This window comes from Medicago sativa, chromosome 1 (assembly GCF_051527215.1).
Source record: "Medicago sativa cultivar Bolivia chromosome 1, Bolivia_mono, whole genome shotgun sequence".
Classification (NCBI taxonomy): domain Eukaryota; kingdom Viridiplantae; phylum Streptophyta; class Magnoliopsida; order Fabales; family Fabaceae; genus Medicago; species Medicago sativa.
Window position 1 is genome coordinate 94,189,988 of NC_140749.1, and position 23,406 is coordinate 94,213,393.

Here is a 23,406-nt window from a genome sequence, read left to right on the forward strand (position 1 = left end):
CTGTGTCTCAAAGTCATATCTTAGAAATTCTTAAGTCCATTGAGTCTGTATCTGATTTGTATTGTGAGCACCTCTGATTGTATATCAAGTGTTCAACCTTAAACAATTTTCTGTGTAATTTTGTTTAGTTAGGAAGTCTCTTGCAGTTGTGCTTGAGCAGGAAGTCTCTTGATTGTGTTCTTGAGCAAAGGAAGTCTCTTGCTTGTGTGCTTGAGCATTGGAAGTCTCTTGCTTGTGTGCTTGAGCATTTGTAATCAGATATTACTCATAGTGAAATCTCCTTGGAAGTGCAAGGGGGACTGGACTACTTCCGGATTGTGGAAGGAACCAGTATAATTGCTTTGTGTCGTTCTTCTTCTCTCTCTCTGTTTTATTCCGCTGCATTTAGATTCTGATTATCACTTCAGAAGCTGTCTCGCTTAGCTTCTGATCAGTGTGTTCAGTTTTTAGGAGAAACGAAGAATTTTTCTAAAACACAATTCAACCCCCCTTCTTGTGTTTTTCTCACCTTCAATTTTATGTCCCAAAACTATACCTTCAGTTACCATAAAGTGACATTTTTCCCAATTCAAAACAAGGTTAGTTTCGGTGCATCTTTTAAGTACAGCATTTAAATGGAACAAGCATTGATCAAAAGACTTACCAAAAACAGAAAAGTCGTCCATAAATACCTCAATGTTCTTCTCTATCATATCAGAGAAGATGGAAAGCATACACCTTTGAAAGGTTGCCGGCGCATTACACAGCCCATAGGGAATCCTCTTATAAGCCAATTTACCACCTGGACCAGTGGTAGTAGTCTTTATTTCATTGTTACCAGTTGTCAATCCCCCATACTTGTTGTCACGGATGTCTCCTGATGATTGTTGTTGCATCTGTTCTTTGCTTACTTCCAGTTGCTTAACACCCTCTATCATTCCAACATCTTCAATCACTTCTTGTCTGTCTATAGATTCCACACTTTCCACCTCCGTAGATTGAATAGGTTGAGATTCAAGGGATTTATCTTCGACTGTTTCTTCCACAACGTCAATCCGGTAACACTTGGGATTCTCATCTTGGTGCTTCATTGCCTCAGAGATATTGAAGACTACCTGCTCCTTATGGAACCTCAACATTAGCTCTCCACGTTCAACATCAATCAAAGCACGACCAGTTGCAAGGAAAGGTCTTCCTAGAATGAGTGGCATGTTTTCATCTTCAGCCATATCTAGGACCACAAAATCTGCTGGGAACACCAAGTCATTAACCTTGACTAGCACATCTTCAAGTATACCGAAAGGATAAGAGATTGACCGATCAGCTAAAGTAATGGTCATTCTTGTTGGTTTTGGTTCCCCACACTTAAGCTTCTTCATCATTGAAAGTGGCATCAGATTTATACTTGCTCCCAAGTCACATAAAGCTCTTCCAATGTCTACCGGTCCAATTGAACAAGGGATAGTAAATGCACCAGGATCCTTCAGCTTAGGTGGCAGCTTCTTTTGAAGAATAGCACTACAATTTTCAGAAAGTGCAATATTTTCATCATCCTTAGGCTTCCTTCGTTTAGTCAACAAGTCTTTCATGAACTTAGCATATAACGGCATTTGATCGAGAGCTTCGCCGAAAGGAATATTCACCTGAAGTTGTGAGAAAAGTTGCATGAACTTCTTGAATTGGCCTTCATCCTTTTCTTTCTTCTTCGAAAGGTGAGGGTATGGAAGCTTCACATATGATGGAATAACCTGTGGTTTGTCTCCATCTTTCAAAATTTGACTCTTCGACTTCCTCAAGATTGAATCTTCATCAATTAACTTCTCACTTTTTTCTCCCTCTATTTTTTTCTTCCTTTCGTTTTCAACTACTCCATGATCATTTTCTTTTTCAACTATACCCTCATCATTTTTTTTAACTACATCATTCTCCTCCACCTCAACTACTTCATCAACCTTCTTTGGAGCTTTTGGAACTAAAGGTGTCAAAACCTTTTTGCTCCTCAATTCAATAGCATTACAAGACTCATTCTTAGGGTTATCTTTAGTGTTACCTGAGAATCCGCCTTTGTTTTGTTCAGCCAACTGCTTAGCCAATTGCCCCAGTTGAGTTTCAAGCATCTTCCTAGAAGCTTCATTGTTCTTTCTTTCAGCTTCTTGACTCTTCTTCATCTCTTCAAAGTTGCCTTGAGTCATCTTCATGAAATTCATCATAGTTTCCTCAAGAGCTGATGGCTTCCTTTGTTGTTGTTGAGGAGGAGTGAGCATCTGAGAGTTCAAAGCATTGTTATTTGAGTAGCTTAGATTTGGATGCTTATTAATGCCTGAATTGTAGTATTGATTCTGCCTTTGATATCCTCCCATGAAGTTAGCTTCTTCACTTGATCCTTCCGGAACACATTCACCGTTGGGATGTTCTTCACCACATAAGTCACATTTGATTGCAGCCACTTGTTGTTGCTTATGAGCCAAAGTGAAGCCTTGAAACTCTTTAGTTAGAGTTTCGATTTGTTTGTTCATAGCTGCTTGGTTAGCAAGGATAGCAGTTTGTTCACTCACCCCAAACACTCCTCTTTCTTTCTTTTTAGCTTGATCACGATACTCATTTCCAGCCATGTTTTCAATTAGAGCTTGAACTTCATGATCAGTTTTACTTTTGAGACTACCTCTCGCGGAAGCATCTAAGAACATTCTAGTGTTTGGTGTTACCCCCTCGGTGAAGATTTGGAGGTATTGTTTCTCAGTGAACTCATGATTAGGGCACCTCTTAAGAAGCAAATTGAATCGCTCCCAAGCATCATACAATGATTCGCCTTCTCCTTGCTTGAAGTTAGAGATCTCCATCTTCTTTTCCCAATATTTAGACATAGGGAAATATTTCTCCAAGAACTTCAGCTCTAACTCTTCCCATGTTTGGACAGTCCCGTTTGGTATTGTTAGCAACCAATCTTTTGCTCTTCCCGTCAAGGTGAAAGGAAATAGCCTTAGCTTCTTTTGTGCTTCAGTCACGGTGGCTGGTTGCACACAAAACTCGCAGGTTTCAGCAAAGCGGCTCAAGTGTTCATGAGGACTCATAGCTTCAGTCCCATCGAATTGCTTGTCCCTCAAACCGTTGAGGACAGTTGTCTTGATGTCGAAAGCTACGGGGTTAGCTGGTTGAAAAGTGTGGGTCAGTTGACCGCGATGAGTGGCTAACCCGTAGTCTCCTAGCTTAGGTCTCGGTGGTACAACTCCTTCTCCTTCCATAGTTGCAGATTTAGGAGAAGAGATTGTTTCAGATTCAGTTGAGAGTGGCTCCGGTATTTGTTCTCGAACACCCGGTGGAACGGACTGAGCTAACCTTTGCGACCGGACAGCTTTCCGAAGTGCTCTAGCAGTCCTTTCAATTTCCGGATCGTACTCTAGGTCGTCTGAGCTCTGTTTACCTCGCATAAACAACAAAATACCTTAGTAGCACTGCACAACGCAACGTAATCAAGTGAATATGAAAACAGAAAAATAAAAACTAAAAACAGAAAAGTAAATTGCAAAAACCCTAAATTATAACGTAATTGCCTTGTTGAAATAATTCAACAGTCCCCGGCAACGGCGCCAAAAACTTGATAGACGTTTGGCAAGTGTACCAATAACTATCGAAGTAGTAAAAATATCGTTCCCACGAGGACTGTTTTTAACTTCAATAATTCAATTGCGTTATATAATTAGGATGTATAAAAGCGTATTTTGTTTTGCCACTAGGCAGTAGATTTGGTTTGATTTTGAGAAATCAAATAAAAAAGAATAGATTTGATTAAGAAAATATGGAGAGAAAGATGAGATCAGATCCGTCGAATCCTCTAAGTTCCCCTAATTGGTCTACTGCACCTATTTGTTATGAATCCTTTTCTAATTTACGATGATTAACAAAATAGCCCTAATCAATCCCTTGAGTTAGGACCCTCTTCTTAAACTACAGCCCCTAATTCCTTAGGTGGTCTAATAGTTCTTGAAGGTTTTACCGAACGTTAACCTATTATCACTAATAAACGATTATCTATTCCTAGACTAACCCTGTTTATTAGAACAATTCAATTAGGTCTAAGTTGAAAGCCATGGTCAGTGGTCATTCATTCTCACGAAATCAAGTTATATGTGATCAAGATATAAAAAGCATTAAGAACAATTGAATTGAATAAACTAGAATTGAATTCATAAACAAAATAGAGTTTCACAGCAACATGTGTCAATTAGGGTTACAAAGATTCATCTCGGATCTAATCTCTAAGAGATTTAGCTACTCATAATTGAGTTTACAAATAGCATAATCAATGAAAGAATTAAAACATACATAAACTGGGTTAGAGATGATGAAATCCTCTCCGCTGCAGCCTTCTGGGTGTTAAAATCGCACTTTCGTTCTCCAAAATCGTAACTCTTGTTCTTCAGGATTAGTGCAGTATTTATAAAAGTCATGGGCCTGACCCATCAAAATCGCGCCGCGCCTTGTTAATTGGCGTGCCGCGATTTCCCTCAAACAGGGAGGATGTAATTTTGCTTCAAAAATCGCAGCCAACTTGAAATTGGCGTGGCGCGATTTCCTTCGAACAGACTTCAATATTTAAGCTTTTTGCACTCCAGAACAGTATAAATTGCATGAGAACTCTATCAAAATGTCACAATAAGTCCTAAAAATTACGTAATGACAGCATGTCATCAGTTACCTTTGAATGGGATAAAGATATTGAAGTAGAAGAAGAAGAAGACAGTGCCGAAGAAGAAGAAGATGATGATGATGAAACATATTTTGACCAGGTAATTTATTGAATTTTCTACCCTCTTATTCTTGCATGACTTATGTCATTTATATTTTAATTAAACTCGACTTGATTTTTTTACTTTGTATTGTTCACGAATGTTAGGTAGAGGTATAGGCAGCGGAAGAGGTAAAAGAATAATTACAACTCATCAACATATCACATCTTCTCAAACAAACCCAAAGGATTTCAAGGTATTTTTATGATATAAGGTTCTTAAAATTTATTATCTGGTAGCATAGGTTTCGTGCGGTTGTTTAGAGGGCGTGGCAGCACTTTTTGTTTCAGTTTTGGTTGGTTTTATTGTTTGCAGTCAGCAGTGTTGATTTAGTTGTGTTGCTAGACATTTTTATCTCTATGAACTGTCTTTTTGACTTTGTTTAATGGTTGTTTGTTGTGTTGCGGCCAGTTGGTTGTTTTTGGCCGCCTACCTTCTATGGCAAAATATAGTTATTTACATGCAAAATATGGTCCAGTTGCAATTGTTTCTCTCTGAACCTATTTTCTTTTTATGATATGAAATATGAACCTTCAATATTGTTGTTACTTAGGTTGAAAAGTTGAAATGGCAAATGGTTGAAACAATTGTTACAAATAGTGGCAGTTACATAAATAGGGAGATATAGTTATTTAGGGGATATACTATTTTCTGTATATGATATGAAACGTCAAGCTTCATTGTTACTTAGGAGATATACTATTTTCTTTATATACTTTTAAATAGAGAGATATAGTTATTTAGGGGATATACTATTTTCTTTATATACTTTTAAAGTTGATTGTTCTTTTCAAAATACACAACTTCATGATTTTTGTTTTTAGGCTAAATTGATGGAGCTATTATTAAAAAGAGATGTAATAGTAGGTGGTCTTTGGCGTTGAAAAGTTGCTATTATGGAGCGCTAGGAGCGAATGTTTGGGAATTTCATGCCTATTATACACTCTTCAATTCAACAGGAAGGAGAGGGTGATAATGGTAACAGCGAGATGGATGAACTTTAGTTTGGTTACTGTTGTTTATATATTTTTTGTTAGATCAAACATATATCATGATCATTTTACATTTTGGACAATTTTATATTGGTAAAATTACATGATGAATTGATGATAAATTTTGTATTTTAATATCATGTGGTAATGTTTTGTTGTATGAGTGTACTTTCTTGTCACTTTTGCAAATTTGATGTTTATCAAAATAGAATTGTGACATTCTTGATAGTTAGATAGACATAATGAATATCTTAAACATTATTTTTGCACTAAACATTTGAAATATTGAGGCTGGATTTATTATAAAAAAAAATAAAAAATCATTTTTAGAGACGGAATTTTTATCTGTCTCTGTAGAGACGGAATTTCATTTCAACAGAGACGGAATTCATTAATTTTGCGCCAGGATTTAGAGACGGAATTTTGCCTATTTGAGACGGTGATTTTCGTCTCTATTTGCGACGGAAATACCTCAAAATTTATTCAACTCTTGGCGACGGAATTTAAAAAATAGAGACAGATTTATTCCGTCTCTAGCAGAGACGGAAACTATAATTCCGTCTCTAAAGTCTTTAGCGACCACGAAAATAGAGACAGGCCTAGTTCTGTCTCTGATTCCGTCTCAGACTTATTTAGAGATAGATGTTTCTTGTTTTAGAGACAGATTTCGCCAGTCTCTATTCTCAATTTTTCTAGTAGTGTGGATTGAAACAAGCCAGTAGAAAGTGGTATGAGAAACTAACATCCCTTCTTCTTCATCATCAGTTTACTCAATCCACTTCTGACCACTCTTTGTTCACCAAAAAGACCAATAATTCATTCACAGTGATACTTGTTTATGTGGATGATGTGATTGTTGTTGGTGATTCTATTACTGAGATTCAATCCATCAAGGCCATTCTGCATGCTTCATTCAAAATCAAGGATCTTGGTCAATTGAAGTACTTCCTTGGCTTAGAGGTTGCACATTCCTTTTCAGGTATTTCTCTTTGTCAGAGAAAATACTGCATTGATTTACTGACTGACACATGCCATCTTGCTTGCAAGCCTGTTTCTACTCCCTCTGACCCCTCTTGCAAGCTTCATACTGATTCTAGTGCTCCCTATAGTGATGTACCATCATATAGGAGATTGATTGGCAGACTCATTTATCTAACCAATACAAAGCCAGATATCACTTTTGCCACTCAACAGTTGAGTCAGTTCCTCACAGCTCCAACTGAACAACATTTTCATGCAGCCACTAGAATCTTAAGGTACCTCAAGAAATGTCATGGCCAAGGTTTGTTCTTTCCCAGAGATTCATCTATGTGTTTGACTGGATATTCAGATGCTGACTGGACTGGATGTTTAGATTCCAGAAGATCCATTTCAGGCCAGTGCTTCTTTCTTGGCCAATCCATGATCTCTTGGAGAACTAAGAAGCAATTGACTGTCTCAAGATCTTCTTCACAAGCTGAGTATCGTGTTTTAGGTGCAGCAACTTGTGAGCTGCAATGGCTTCTATATTTGCTTCAGGATTTGCATGTTACACTTGCTCAAGTCCCTGTGCTCTATTGTGACAACCAAAGCGCCCTCCATATTGCAGCCAATCCAGTATTTCATGAAATAACCAAGCATCTTGAGATTGATTGTCACTTGGTGAGAGAGAAGTTACAAGCAGGCATCATGAAGCTGCTCCCTGTTTCTTCTTCTGATCAGTTGGCAGATTTTTTCACTAAGCCATTACTTCCCCGACCTTTTAACACTCTCTTATTCAAGCTGGGAATGTTAGATATTTACCATTCTCCAGCTTGTGGGGGGCTATTAGAGAAAGAAGAAGAAAATAAGCAAAGCAATAATAGTTTACTTGGATCCCAAGCTAACTAGTTTACATTTCAGTTTTGTACTTACTTAGCTTACTGATAGTTCAATTGTACTACACTTTATTCCTATAAATACTCCTTGTAACTTCATTCACAAGTAATGAGAAATGATACTTTTTCCATTCTTTGAGTTTCATAACACTTACTTTTTCATTTCCATATATGGTTATTTTCAGGGTACTGTCTTACTCTTACATAGTTGTTGATATTTTTGGGCCAGAAAGGAATAAAGGAGGGGAGCAATTTTCCTCACCCCACATATCCAAAAATAACCACACGTAGTATATATGATAAGATACAATCGAATGATCCTATAAAACACTGATTAATGTGAAGAATCATAGGGCCAGAGGGATAAAGATCATAGATGTAAGCAAGATAGGAAACACATGTGTATTCATGAGGTAGAAGGTCAAATAAAAACAAAGTAAAAATGTATAGATTGATAAAAGAGGAGTAATGTTTACAAAGATGGTCTTATTTATAGACCTCATGCTAGAGTTACTAACTATAACTCTCTAATTAACTAACACTTAACCAATTCTAACTACCTTAACTAACTCCACCTATCTTCCAACTATTTAAGAGCCTCCCTCAAGCTAGTAGGGATGTAGATATAGTTTTCAAGGGAAGTATTTCTCTTTTCAATGCACTTGCTTTAACACTACAATAATGTGTAGCATAGCTTATGTTTTTCTTCCCTCGCAAAAGGGACAGGTTAGATTCATTACCAACGCTTTTATTCATAGGAAAATGCTAACGATGGTCTTAAAAAAGTCATTAGGAATCAAATATAGTAGTAACGTCTTGAAAGTTGCGTAGCCAACTCTTTAAAAGTCTAAAAATTATATTATTTTTTTCAACACAACTTGAATCACCGTCAATTAATTAATATACTCTACATTGCACTTTTGGTAATCGAGAATACATCATATGTAGTTGAATATAAGAGTAATTCGATGAAAGTATTATTTTGTCCCTTTCATTTATATATTTTTCAAGAGTTTCTATTGTTCATATTGATGAATTGAGGGGTTCAATATTATGTTTCCTAAGTTTATGAATCTTGTGTTTACGATAATTGATTTTACCATCCAAAAAAGTTTAGCCGCATAGTTTGTTGTCCGCTTGCTTTCCACTTATGTGGAATTTTCTCGTACGTTTAGATATTAGTTCAAAGACCAACACATCATTTATCGAATATAAAGAAGAATACTAACATAACAAATTAACATGTGATAACATTTGTCATTAAAAAAAGTAGTGAGGTGATTGTGGAAGAAAGAGAGTATAATATGAAGTGATGATGTTATTACATACTCCCTCCGTCCCTTAATGTAACCCCCCTTTGCATTTTTCACATTTCTTAAGAAAAATTGTCAGTGTAATTAATGTGTCTGTTTTGTGTATTAATATTACCAAATTGTCCTTTGTTTGTATGTGTATTAAATTTGACTATTCATATTTCAAGACAAGTTAGTATTATTAATTAGGGGTATGTTTAGGGAAAAAGTAATAAATGCATCTAGTAATTTGAAAAGGGGGTTACATTTAGGGACAAAAATAAAATCAAATGAGTGGTTACATTAAGGGACGGAGGGAGTAAATATCTGCGACTGTACACATTATGTTGCTGCATGCGAAACACATTATGAACAAGTTGCAGTAGTACTGGAACACACAAAATTAATTTCAGATTACAAATCAAAGCTTTTGATTATTTTATTCATAATTCAAAGAAGAAACACAGCAAATAGTATATATATTTGGGTGATTAATTTAAGCATTGATGAGCCTGCAGTTTTGCCTGATCTGACCATCAGAGCCAGTAAGTGGGCTAAGCATACTCATCTTGAGCATTACGTTTGCAAAGTCCCTTTTAAAACTTTCATTGTCTGTGGTATATGCTATGACTTGATTGGTAGTGGATAATCCATTAAGTAGTTGTTGGTCAGAGTGTAGCAAACCCTTTTTACTCACCAAGTCAATGTAGTAAGTATTATCAAAATTAACTGAGTTATTGGATAAAGTAGATATATTGTTATCACCACCATTGAAGGGACACAATAGCCTCTTTGATTCAGCAAATGAAGGGTCTATGTTTGTTTCGTTGTAAATCCTTCCTCTAAATGAAATGCACCTTGCATCCCCTATTGTGTGAGCACCTGAACCAAAATTAATTTCATAATTAATTAATTATTAATTGATCATGTTTTCATTTCTTAATTAGTTTTGTTCCTTTAATTCTTGATCACTAATTAATAATGTGGGAATTTATAATATTTATTGAATTACCTGATAAAGTAACCATCTCTTGGGCCGTGAAGTTTTTCCTGGCGAAAGTAGTGATAAGGCCATCAAGATTCAAAAAGGGAGCTGGAATGTCAGAATTTGATGCATCTAAGCTTGCTGTTGTTGAATCTCTTCTGCCTAATGGTACATTCCATGTTTGTCCACCAAGCTATATAAATACATGAATACATATGAATTACTAATCTCATCTTAATTATACAAATGATGAAATGATCATGTAGTTGTGTTTGTGTACTTACAAGAACAACAGCGTCCCTAGCAGCAACAGATAAGATGTCAGCACAAGAGACAACATTAGGACACATTGTCTCCAATGTAGATTTGATGCCGTCAATTAACTCAAAACCTCTTAGAGAGTTTGCGTTTTGTAAAGAATTCTTCTCGCCTTTGAAACTTGACGTGTCGTCTAACAATACTGATCCATCACATCCCTGCATTCAATAGTAACACATTCATTATATACATGAGTAATGACACTTAGAGCCATCTAATTTTTTCTACGTACACATATTGTATTTGGTTAATCACATTTAAACATATGGTTATGAACTTATGATTAACCATAATTTCATAATTTTTCAATGCTATCTATATTAATCATATATTTGAATTAAATTATACGATTTTACATTTCAAGAATTAATGTAGGAAAAGTTGAGTGTGCATGAAACATTTTTTATATACATGTCAGCTAGGGAAACTAAATATAATAATGATCATATGCATGCTGCAAATAAATTACTTGAACAAAGCAGTCATGAAAATGGAGTCGAAGCAAGGATGCTCCAATGCGAGCCTCTCCTAACATAGCATTCTGCACTGCTTGTTGAATTGCGACAAGAGCATTGGGACATGTGTTATCATAGTACATTTCATTGGATAACTGACCAGCTGAGGTACTTATCCCAATCAGAAATGTAATATTCAGTAGCAACCAAAACTTGATCATAATTTTGGAGCTTAAAGCCATTGCAAAATGGAAGGTGTATATTGTTTCTTTTAAAGGAGAAAATATATATTGTTGTGTATGTTGTAATTTGGGTGTGGTTATGGACCTTTATATAGAAGCCTTAGTATGCAACATAACATTGTAATTTCGTCCATACCTTCAGGGTCAACTATCACATGCAAATTCCACTCATGCAAACCTCTAAAAAAAAATACTATCACATGCAAATACCACTCATGCAATTGCAATTGATTGAGATATGGAATTCATCAATGTATCATTTTTTTTTATCCATTGACATGATTAGTTGTATCATGTTAATTAAACAGAACACTTCAATTTCTCATTTTTATTTCTCTTTTAATTGCTTCATGTGTGAGTATCACACATGGAATTTGAATAAACTTTTTTTTTTTGTGCCAAGAAGTAGATATTTCATCCATTTTAAATAGCTAAAAAGTCGAAAAAGTAAAAGTACATAATTACTACATTTGGTTTGGATGGGGAGAAGTTTGGGCAGTAAGCATGGACTCTTAAGTTCAAACTACATTGCCTCGGTTGTACACACAAAAAAAAAATGTTGGATATATTAGAGAGATAGTCCTTTGTTTGATTATAAAAATTTTCCAAATTAATCATCCAAATAAAGGAACTTAATTAGAAGGATTTGAATTCACTCAAAAAAATTACATTACTTTAAAACATACTGTGTTTGGATGAGAGAATATTTTGAGGCAATGTAATTTTTTAGGGAATATTTTGATAATTCGTCTTCTTTTTCTATCCTGCTGATTTCTAACTCAGTTCATACTAAGGATAGAAATTATAACTACATAGATAGATATGATAAGTTTTCTTTGACGAAAAAAAAAGATATGATACCAGAAGTTTTAAGATTAGCTTATCATATCTTGTTATTTCATCAAACACTAGATTAAGAAAGAATATGATAGAGTTATCTCTCATGAGTTAATTGACCGTAATTCGTTTTTTTTTTTCCTATCATGTTGGTTTCTAACTCAATTCATACTCAATATAAAAATTATAGCTACGTAAATATAATAAGTTTTCTTGACGAAAAAATAAAATATGATACGAGTAAGTTTTAAGATTAACTTATCATATCTTGTTGTTTCATCAAACACTAGATTAATACATGATACGATAAAGTTATCTCTCGCGAGTTAATTGAAGGATAAATGAATGAGAAATGATATTTGAACATCCATTTAGTGATAACTTTTGCAACAACTTTCTTTCTCATACTCACATCACTTTTTACTTTATCTCTCTATTGCTATGGTTTCCGTGCCAATACCACTTTTTTCTTTGTAAAATATGGTTGTCATTGTCAAATAAGTTGTCACCAAATTGGTTGTTCAAATAACACTCCTTTAAATGAATATACTTTGGGATTTGTGCATGCAGTACTCCACAATTAAGCAAAGTCGTCTATCAAACATGCAAAGAGAATCCAATTTGCAAATGCAGCCGGCTGCGGATCGAGAGAGCAACATATTTAGACGGTGCCAGTGCCAACTTCGTACCTTAAAAAAAGTTTAGCAATGTTCCTCAAATAAATTGTCTCAATTAGAATGGTTTGAAAATATGCAACTTGACATGTCATTAAGAAGATGCTAGTTTTTTAATTGGGCACTAAATTTTAATAATTGTAAATTCAAGTCATATCTATGTAATATTCTCTCCATTGTTATTTTTAAGGTTTGTTTTATTCTTTGTTTGTGAGTTTTGAGGGAAAGAGAGAGAATAATTTTTAGAAAGGAGCAACCGAAAGAAAAGAGAAAATTGCGAGGGGAGAACTTTGAATTTTATTTTTCTTTCTAATATAAAATACTTTTCATTTGTGAAAAAACACTACATTAAAACAACACAAATTATTCGAAAAACATATATTAAATTTGAAGAAGCCGTATAAACCATATAAAAACGATCAAAACACCGTTAAATAAAAACACAAAATTCGTACTCAAACGACACTTAAAAAGAAACGTGATGAATAATACATTTTAAGGTCTACATAGATGTCTCACAAACTCTAACATGCTAACGTGGTAACACCACAATCTCCCTTAAAAAGCATTAATTCCATTAACAAAAATATTGGAATTACAAATTTTACAATAAATTTAAAATAAAATAAAAAAATCAAGAAAGTTCTTTTCTTATTAATTCAAGTAGAGATTTGCAACGTCAGGATTCAAACTCATGACCTCAAATTTACAATACAAACTCAAGTCACTTAGCTATAACCACAAGTTAAAATATAAATAATTTAAAAATGTTAGAATAAGAAAATATATTATATTCCCCCGATACAAAATGATTCAAATTTTCCATGGAAAAGGATTCAAAATATTTCAACCAGGGGCGGATCTAGACCTTTCATATTAGGGTGGCAAAATCTTTAAAGAAACTATAATACAATTATACTGAAAATAATATATAACATTTTTTTACGGCAAATATTATTCATCGTCGAGAGGGTGTAAGATACACCCAGTACTCGCGGGAAAAAGGCAGGAAATAGCTAAAAGTGACCGTATATAGGCGGCACACTTAAACAGAACTAAAACAGAACTAAAAAACACTAAAACAGAACTAAAACAGAACCAAAACAGCACCTGATGACAGCCCAAAAACAGCACCTGATGACAGCACCTAGCCAAATAGAACCAAAACAGCACCTGATGACAGCCCAAAAACAGCACCTGCAGCACTTAACAGCACCTGATGACACCCAAAAACTCGCACCAGAACTAGCTTTGTCTCTAGACAACACAGGGAAGAATTTCTTCATCCTATAAACACCATTGTACAAAAATCAATTATTATAAACAAGCAATTTTTAACTTGTATTATTAATAAAAACAAATCAAACAAAGCCATAAAACTCGGCAGTAGCAAAATAAACACCAGATTTGGTGAACTTTTCTTCCTGCTTGGTATGATTTGAGCACCGACAGTAGCAAAAGAAACAAAGAAATCACAGTTCACAAACATCACCCCTAAAGTTGCTTAAATTCAAACCCTAAAAAAACCCCCAATTCTCAATTCAAACCCTAAAAATACCCAATTCTCAATTCACAATTCTAAAACCCTAAAAAACCAATTGTAGAATGAATGAGAAAGTAAAGAATCAATTGATTATTTCACTTACCTTGGCTTAGAGTTAGAGTGAGAACTGAGAATCAATTGTTGCTGCTGACTGATGAGAGTGCAAGAAGGAGAAGTTTGTTTGTTTGTTGTGAGAAGAAAGGCAATTGTGAATTGCGATTTGTTTGTTGCTTACTGATGGAAGCAGTGCTGACCGATTGTTTGAGAGGAGAGAAGAGGAGAAAACACGTTTTGTTTGGTTTGTGTTGGGTGGGTGTGTTTTCTAATTTTCATTTTCCTTCACGTGACATGCCTTATATGTATATAATATGCAGCATATATAAAAAAAAAAAATTTGGCTAGGATCTGGTGTGGCAGCTGCCACACCATGTTTCACTATAGGTCCGCCCCTGATTTCAACGCAAAAGGATTCAAAGTTAACATTCATTAAAACAATTACTTTTAACATATTTTGGTAATAATAGATTTAGGTGAGTTGGACTCTGATGGTTCACCAATAGTGATATAACAGTTAAGTTTTTTGTAGAAATAATGTCCAAACTGGTCTAATCGACATCAGTTTGGTTTAGTTTGGTTGTTAGCATTTTTTTTAAAGTGGGACCAAATTGTTAATTTTCTTATTTGTTTTCAATGTCTTTATTGTTCCATTAAAAGATATCAATCGAATATATATTTTCAAAGAATAAAAATTGTAAGGAAAAGTGGAAAATAAGATAAATATGCTCAAGGGAAAAAATGACCTAGGATCTCTTTTCTCCCTCGCCCTTGGATGCATTAACTTATGGGGTTGCTTTTAGGCACCCTAAAAAGAACACTCGAATTAACGGTAGTAACTACCGTTCATCACTTTTTAAATCGGATAAAATAATTTTTTAAACTGGTCTAACTGATTTAAAAAAATGAACGTCTGAACGTAATTAACTAGGTGAAGGTTTTTAGAATTCTCATTAACTTATAAAAAAGAGGCCAAACAAGATCACTTCTAGCATGTAGAGCTTGAGGAATAGGGTACCGTAGCTACAAATACTTTTGGGTAAGTACTTTGGGGCAAGTAAGGTTAAAAGAGGTTGGCAGTACTGCAGCTCTGGTGATCTCAAAGAAGGGCTTCAATGCCCAGGACTTAGACCGGATATATTAGAGTGTTTTTTTCTCACCCTCCAACCCTCTCGTACAGTCCCTAAAACAGTTTTACAAAGTACAATTGAAGTTGTCCTATATAGTCTCTTATTTTTCAACGGATCGAATGCATCCTTAGTTTTATCTATATGATTGAGGCATTGTTGCTTTTGTTTTTTTAACAATCAAGTTATCTAGAGAAACATTTTGTTTTTTTATTGGTAATGGTATATATGTTGGGGTGAGGGGGTTAGATATTGATGGAGAATTTGTTAAGTTCACTGGAATAGGAGTTTATTCGGAAGAAAAGGTTGTAGCATCACTCACTACTAAGTGGAAGGGCAAGACTCCATCTGAGCTCTTTGAATCCCTTGATTTCTACCGAGATATCATCAAAGGTAACAACATACCATGAGTGCGTTTGTTTCGGCTTTAGAAAAAAAATAGATTTTGGGGTAAAAGAATTTAGAGATTTTTAAAAAAATCTACAGCTATTTCTGTTTGCTTACTATCATAAAAATCATTTTTGGAAGATTTGAAGCTCTTACATTCGAGTTCATTGTATTTAAAAAAAAAAATAGATTTTGAAAAAACTACTAGGAATAGCTTTTCATTTTGAGGCTAAAAATGATTTTTTTAACAAAATAGATTTTTTAAAAATCTGAAACAAACACTACAAAAATAAAAAAAGTGATTTTTTTAGTTTAAAAAATAGATTTTTTTTCAAAAAAATCCCAAACAAACGCACCCTATATCTATCTATACGACTAATTTTGAATTGCTACACTAAGATAATGGCCAAAATTTTAACTAATTTTTAATTAAGTGTAAACTTCAGGATTAAATTCTCCACATTGCAGTAAAAAAATTGTCTCGAACTATTGCTCAGATTGAGTGTGACCACATTCTTTATTGAATATGTATAGAAATTAGTTAGTTGTTGACAAATACTGAATTAATATACACGTGTATACATGAATGTGAATATAATTGCACAACTGCACATGCACCTTAAAGCTTAACTTTCATCAACAGTTGTAATCTTTATATGTAATCCTAGCAAACATGCAAACCCTAATTCTCTAACCCTAAACGTAAAAATGTGGCGCCATCCTCCTTTCAAAATTGAATTTCAAATTCCCTATTACCCCTCTGCATTAACACCAAATTTCCTTTTTCCACGCATTTTTGTTTTTGTTTTCCAAGACGTTACTTTTGTGAAACTCTTTTCTGCCTTCCTTCGTTTCACTACACCTCTCTCTCTCTCTCTCTCTCTCTCTCTCTCTCTCTCTCCATGCCAATGAAAATTTTCACTCTTCCATATGACTTTCCTACTTTCACAGACGTATTTCTCCTCTCATCCCTCGCCGTCGTCGACTTGACCGCCACCGTCGGTCGTCTGCCTCAGCCTCAACACACCGCCGTCGTTTTTCCTTTTCTTAAGACCATGTATTTCTTTGAACTTTGTTTCCGATAAATCAAATTCAAATCCCTAAAAAAGCATCACCTTTTTTTCTCTTCCGCGCCGGCAAACCTGAGACGGACGACCACGGTCCCGACCTTATCAGCACCGGAGGTGTACTAAATAGTCAATTGAGAACGAGCAGGTATTCATTCAATCATTGTTATCAATTTAGTGGATTGGGTCTGTTCCAATTTGGTTGAATTATGTGTTTTATGGGTACTGGGTAGTATATTTTGTAGTTGGTTTGATAGTATATTATGTGGGTTTGATGGCAATATTTTGTAGTTGATTTGATTAGATATAAAGATTGGTTTTAAAGAACCGTGAAACTCAGAGAAACCAAGTGCTAAGAAGTTGGGAATTGTGGATTTGAAACCGCGGCCCAGTGTATCAAATGTCTCTATATTATTTGTTTAATTAGTATATTATCAATGTTTTAAATTTTAGTTGTGGTAAATGTCGTGGTTGTGTCACGATTTTTAGTGTTGCAGTGAGATGCAGTCAATGCGGTTTCAGTCACGGCCGCATTCCTGTTTCGGTAACATAAAAGGTTACCAAGTCGCAGTCTAGACTGTGGTCACAGACCTCTATTTAAAACCTTATATATATTGTATTAAAAAAAATTAAAATTATTTAATTATCAGTAGTTTGACCCCGCTGTCGAACATCATTCTGACAAGGTTAGAACAGAAAACACGTTAACACATATTCTCTCATTTAACTTTTTTCAGGTGGCCATGCTCTTTGTTCTTTTTATTGACTAGCACTGAGCAACAAAATTGAAAAATAACACTTGCAGAACATTTTCATTGTAAATTTTGATCAATGGGTTCTAGATCTGTGGAAGGAGAACAATCATCACTCGCTGACGATTATGATGCCTTGATTTCGACGACTGATGTTGAGCTTCTCAAGCGAGCTTGGCATAATGAAAAGGCAGCCCCTGAGATTCTTCGTTTTGAATCTGATTTGATCAACCGCGTTAAAGGACACATTGAATTGATGGTAACGTTTCGAAAGCTCACTACCTTTTACTTTTTGTGATTTCTTATGATAGCTTGCCAACTGAAATGAATTTCAGTTTTGAAGACATGGATATAAAGTTCATGTTTTTTTATTTTTTTAAAATATATTGAACTGAGAAAAGAAACTTAATTTTCTTATTGTCGGTTTTTAATTCATCACTATGAGAGAAAAATAGGTTTCTTTTGTAAGTGTCTGGTAGATGTGATAGGATCATAATTATATTTGTTTGTTTCTTAAAACTCCTTCTCTTTTGAATCACTTTCAATATTTTGTTTAGGTGTGTGTATATTTTGATCAACCACCTTCACATGATAAGTATTTGTGGACTTAATTCATAGTAAGACTATTGGATTCCTGTCATGTGAAAGTTGTAGACTACTTCATTTCAAGCTACTTCCATGGCACCATCATTTTCAAGTTCCAAGGAACTCATCTCTATTTTATAAGGTCATTCCTTGAGGTCTTATAGCTCAATTGATGTGCATGGAAGTTTAATTTAGTGTTGAAATGCAAAGGTAATGTGCATTCTTTGTTAATGATTGTTGCTTAGTTTTTCAAATTATTGAAATCGTGTTTCTTAGTTCGATTGTGTTATATAATGGACTTCAGTTTTTCTTTTGATTTAGTGAATGATGAAATTTGGTGAGGATTAGTTACTTAATGTTTTTGCTGCTATCTTAATGCTACTCTCATACCTCAATTTTTTGATAATATCTCCTTCAGATTTGGTATTCGATAGTTAAAAGAAAGATTTGTTTTGGTAATTAAGCGCTTTGATTTGGTCATGTTGTGTGCTCTGATATGTGAAACCTGAATCAGAGTGCATAGGAAATTTTTTTCATGACTGTTTCTACGCCTTCCATTGCATTGTTGTGGTTTGGGCAAGAGTTTTTCCCCTCAGTTTCTATGTCTGCTTTGTGTGCATGGTTGTTACCATTTAGATTCTTCTACGCCTTCGAAAGCATCTTGGTGACGATTTAGTTTCCACCATTGAGGTAATTCTCGGACGTGCTTATCATATGGGATCAAATCATTCTTTGTGAATTTGAGAAAAACTAAATAGTTTATTTTTCTTTGATTTTGACATTGTGAAATTATATGATATCAAATTTGATTGCTTTATGGTGTTGTTTGCCTACAGTGAAAGTGAGTATGAGAGAGATTCCATGCTATGCAGATAGTGCATCTACCATTTTGTCAAATTTAGCATCAGTTACATGTCATTCCCTTTTAAGAAAGCCACTTTTCATTCTAAGTGTTTGATAGGTCTTTTTTATTCTTATTCTCTTTCACTCATTTTATCAAATTTAGGTAGACTTTTTGTAGTTATTGTGTTTGATTTCTGTAGAATTTAAATTTCTAATTCAATACACAACAGGAACTATTTATTCTGTAAAATATTTTAAAACTCAAGTGTTCATATAAAAGTTTGCAGGTAAAGAGCTCTAGGAATGTACATTGACTGACTTCTAAACATCTTAAAGAATAAAAAATCTGTTCACTTTCAAACTATTAGGTTGTTGATCATCTACTCTTTCAATGCTTATAACTCTTGATTCCCCACTTTATCGTTGGTGTAGTCCTCTTCATTTACATTTGTGGGGAAACTACAATCATACAGGCTTTGCTTCTCACAAATTTCTTCAATTTCTTTTTTCATTGAACTATTTGGAATTGTTAATATCATAATTTATGGGCAGGTTTAGTTATGATAAATCATTGTGATCTCTTACTCCATTGAATTAATTTTAAGTTAGCTCTAATATGCACTTTTGGTGAAAGTATGATATTTGATAAGCCTCCTCCTTCCCACATGATGTTTTGTTATTCTGAGTTGTCTATTTACCCTCTCATATCTTGATTTTCTAACCACGATGATGATGTCTTCAACACCCTTAGGTTTTATTCAGGTAGTTGTTTTTTTTCTCAACATCTATTTCAATCTCTGATTTGATATTTGGTTGTAATGGATTCATATGGCTTTGAGTCCATGTTAAAAGCCAAAGACAACACGGGAGCAGATTAATTGAACAATTTTGATGACATGTTCTTTGTGCAAAACTTCTTGAAGAGTAGTTTGTAATGTAATTATTTGACATCCTTGAACCTAGCTGGAAAACGTAGTTTTTTTGTTGAACATGTGTGGGAAGAGATGTTTTCTGAAGATACTACAAAAGTCTTTTGCTGAGACTCTATGCCATTGAATTTGTTACAATAAACATTTTTTCATAACCGTCTTTAGGTTGTTATTGAAGAAGTATATGAAGGAAGTCTTACACCGTATTAAAGCAGCGCCGTGTTTGTTTTATGAATGGTGCTGGGATCTGGGGGAATGTATGAAGAGGTAGCGGAAGAAGGAGGGCAGGGCGGCGGATTTTCTGTTTCAGCTGCGGTTTTGGTTTTGATGCTGTGTTGTTTTCAGTTTTCTGCGGTTTTTAGTGCTGTTTGGAGATCAGCAGCCGGGGACCTTCTGTTTTTGGGGTGCTGCGATTTTGTTGTGCTGTTAGGGGCAGGGGTCTGTTTATTTTGATGTTCTGTTTTGAGTTTTGGGTGGGTTTTGCTCGGGTGTTTTGTTTGTATATCGCTCCCTTCACTTCTTGTGGGGTGGTTGATTAATAAAATGTTGCTGTTCAGAAAAATAGCATATGAAGGAAGCAAATATGGGTCCAACAAACTATGGTTCATTTTTAATAGATACTAAAAATGGTACCTGTTTATTCTACTGATATGAACGGAAAACACGTTTTTTTACTTCATTAGTACAAAATTTTGGGATGAAGATGATTTTGATGTCATGGTTTTTCTTGCCTTTTACTTCAATTCTTATATTGCAGGAATGTTGGATTTGATAAGTATGGATACTGCTTAGTATTATAACTTCTAAGATTGATATAAGTGCTACATTTAATGGGAATAACATGGCAATGGTTTCTTATTGTTTCGAAGAGCACAATATTGAATATAGAAAAAATTGAAAGAATTATTTCTGATATTGGAAGTTTAATTTGTAATTATAATTTGTTAAAGATCAACTTTTGATGTAATTAAGGAATTCAATTGTTCTTAATAATATATGCAATAGTAGATAGTTATCATAAGAGCATCTCCAATGGAGATGGAGTCCCTGTGAGGTAAAAGACTCCATCCTATTAGGGACACATTAGAGGATGAAAAAAATTAGGTAACCTATTAATTACCATCATCTATGATTTTTGAAACGCAATCAGCTGTATTGTAGAAGGTTAGGAGCAAAGTTGGCATTAAGAAAAGGTTATTGCTACTTCAATATATTTAAATATTGTTATAATTATAGTATCTTTATAATTGTCATACTGATATGAAAAATTTACGTAGGTTTTCTGATCAGTTACAGTTGCCTATTTGGTAGCTTTGATGTCTTGTGTTTTGCACAAACTAACTTGGATGGTATTCGATACATTTGACTTAAGCTAACATCGATGTGCAAGGCAAATGAAACACTTGGTTTGTGCTTATAACTATAATACAGCTTTTTGGTATGTTCGATTGTGAATCCAATAGATTGTTAATTAAGTCATTACCTGCAATTTGATATGCATACCTATTATAAATACACTTATATTTGTGCATTATATATGTTTTTTAATGTTGTCAGGTGAATTGTTGCTGATGCTAGCAGTTTTTACGGTAGATACACATGTTACAAGCCAACTGTGTTAGTCAATTTGCTTGGAATTGATGCAATTAAATTGAGGGAGGAGTGGCATATGCCGGACATTGATGGCTATGTATGTCTGTTATATCTACAAATATTTGAACTTATGTATAATGACATTCGTTTGTCAATTAATCACATTAAGTTAAAACGCATAGTTTTGAAACAAGATAAATTAGTTTCGTCGGCCATATGACAATGAATTTCAACTAATGTTTTTAGCAATATATGACCCGTGCGGCAGCACGGGTAGACGATCTAGTTTGTTGATAATACGTACTCACGTATTTATGGGAGTGTTTAGGTCACTTTGAGAAATTCGTTCGAAGTACAAAGGTGAGAACACTAAAGGTAGTGAATATGTGAGAAATGTGTCAGAAAATTGCATTGCCCATATGAAATCTGAGGATGGCATTTCGGTGCCTTTAGCTTCGGTGCCTTTAGTTCATTTTAGATGAGAGAGAATGTTGGATGAATGATTAAAATAAATTATGGGGTAATAGTCACTTTGGTCCCTGAAATTGTAATGAGTAGTTAAAACAGTCCTTCAATGTATCAAAACTTCAAAGTAGTCTCTGATTGTACATTTTGTTAGTCAAAATAGTCCTTAATGTTAAAATATTTCATTAATATTGTCAGGTTAGTCCTTCAATATACTTACTTATTGTCATATTAGTCCTTATAAGTACATGTTTATTGTCATTTTAGTCCCTATATGAAAGAGTTATTGTGAACATTGAGAGGTTATTTTAGTGTCAATGACTATTTTGACTAACAGAATGCACAATCAGAGACTATTTTGAAATTTTGATACAATGAAGGACTAAAATGACTAATCATTACATATTCAGGGACTAAAGTGACTATTACCCCATAAATTATTTAGATGAGAGAGAATAAATGGTTATTACCCCATAAATTATTTAGATGAGAGAGAATAAATGGTTAAGAGAGAGATAGGAACAAAGACACCGAAGCCAAAGACACCGAAGTGCTACCCGAAATCTTTAGGAACATACGGTGATGCAGAAGAAAAAGCCATTCAAGATATCAGAGAAGCTTTCAAGGATCAATTTTTTCCACCAGGGACTACTGCTTTTTATAGACAATCACCAAATGGAGCATTAGGGGTCAGTATAATTCAAAACACCAATATAATGCATCTCAAATTTAATAGTCTAACACACTTAGAGTAAACCACCAATTTTATCCCTAAACTTTTACTCTTTTTTAGGAGTACTTCGTTTCTCAGACAAATACAAGTAATTAGTCATTAATGCTTGTCACATCCGTAATGTTTTCTCTAACAAATAACATAATTACTCAAACGAGGGGTGTGACAAAACGTTAGGGACTATTTATTTTCATCTACAAAATGACATTTTACTATTTACTTTTCTCCATTTCAATCAACACATTTTCATAAGCTACATTCTATTTCTACAAATTAATCACAGCTTAGTTTCTCCAAAGATGAGACAATACCTGAACATGAGCATACAATTATAAACAAGCCACTTTCGGAGGCAGTGTAGGACTGTAGAAATTCCTGTTTCCCCTGCTTTGAAAGAGAGTTTGGCTACAAGATTTTGTGAGTTTATGAAGATTGACAGCTTCAACATTGGAAACTGATAACTGTAAGCAGCTGCTATGAATTTTGAAGGCGAAGTGATCTTTGATCCAGGATATAATAAACACACAATCCATGTGACATCTATCTATAAGTCATAGGTTTAATGTTAGTACTTTCATTTTTAATGCCTTTCCCAGCATTTGGATTGGCTTAAAAATTCCTGTTTGTTTTTTCTTTAATTTGTTTGGGAGTTGTTTAAGTTGTTAAAGTTTAAGTTGTGAATTCCCGTACTTCACAGTCCTACGATTCAAAGCCTAGGACATAGCCAGAATTAATTAGGATTAGGACTAGTGGAAAAGTTTTCTGATAGCTTGATTGAGAATGCAGGATTCTCACTCAGTCACTCTTTCAACATGGAATGGAAAATGAAAATGCGTAAGGATGATTTGGTGGCTAAGGTGGAGAGTTAAGGAGCAAAGTTTGATCCCAACTCCCACCATAATACTAACATT

At 34.4% G+C, this 23,406-nt stretch overlaps 1 protein-coding gene, 3 long non-coding RNA genes and 1 pseudogene across 4 annotated transcripts; 3 read left to right on the plus strand and 2 right to left on the minus strand.

The window, feature by feature from the left end:
* The first annotated feature begins 4,658 nt into the window (after window positions 1–4,658).
* Window positions 4,659–5,918, plus strand: LOC146959402 (uncharacterized). The gene is made up of 3 exons (XR_015024947.1): window positions 4,659–4,766; window positions 4,874–4,962; window positions 5,591–5,918. It is a non-coding gene; the product is annotated as an uncharacterized LOC146959402 (long non-coding RNA).
* A 3,395-nt stretch (window positions 5,919–9,313) lies between these two features.
* Window positions 9,314–11,053, minus strand: LOC146959403 (cationic peroxidase 1-like). The gene is made up of 4 exons (XM_085740942.1): window positions 10,679–11,053; window positions 10,176–10,367; window positions 9,919–10,084; window positions 9,314–9,788 (listed from the first exon to the last, which is right to left on the minus strand). Exons 1-4 carry the CDS (start codon window positions 10,904–10,906, stop codon window positions 9,403–9,405), a joined length of 972 nt encoding a protein of 323 aa, XP_085597068.1. The 5' UTR covers window positions 10,907–11,053; the 3' UTR covers window positions 9,314–9,402.
* Window positions 11,054–13,309: 2,256 nt separating this feature from the next.
* Window positions 13,310–14,406, minus strand: LOC146959404 (uncharacterized). The gene is made up of 2 exons (XR_015024948.1): window positions 14,064–14,406; window positions 13,310–13,704 (listed from the first exon to the last, which is right to left on the minus strand). It is a non-coding gene; the product is annotated as an uncharacterized LOC146959404 (long non-coding RNA).
* Window positions 14,407–14,551: 145 nt separating this feature from the next.
* On the plus strand, window positions 14,552–23,236 carry LOC146959405 (chalcone--flavanone isomerase 1B-1-like; annotated as a pseudogene).
* Window positions 16,354–20,417, plus strand: LOC146959406 (uncharacterized). The gene is made up of 3 exons (XR_015024949.1): window positions 16,354–16,743; window positions 17,333–17,606; window positions 17,905–20,417. It is a non-coding gene; the product is annotated as an uncharacterized LOC146959406 (long non-coding RNA).
* Window positions 23,237–23,406: the final 170 nt, after the last annotated feature.

What these genes read in the sequence shown, in the direction of transcription:
- LOC146959403 (XM_085740942.1), bottom strand. Translation starts at nt 10,906, where the DNA reads ATGGCTTTAAGCTCCAAAATTATGATCAAGTTTTGGTTGCTACTGAAT. An exon ending in CTAGGGACGCTGTTGTTCTT is followed by an intron (nt 10,085 to 10,175) that starts GTAAGTACACAA and finishes GTATTTATATAG; the next exon opens with CTTGGTGGACAAACATGGAA. An exon ending in AGAGATGGTTACTTTATCAG is followed by an intron (nt 9,789 to 9,918) that starts GTAATTCAATAA and finishes ATTTTGGTTCAG; the next exon opens with GTGCTCACACAATAGGGGAT.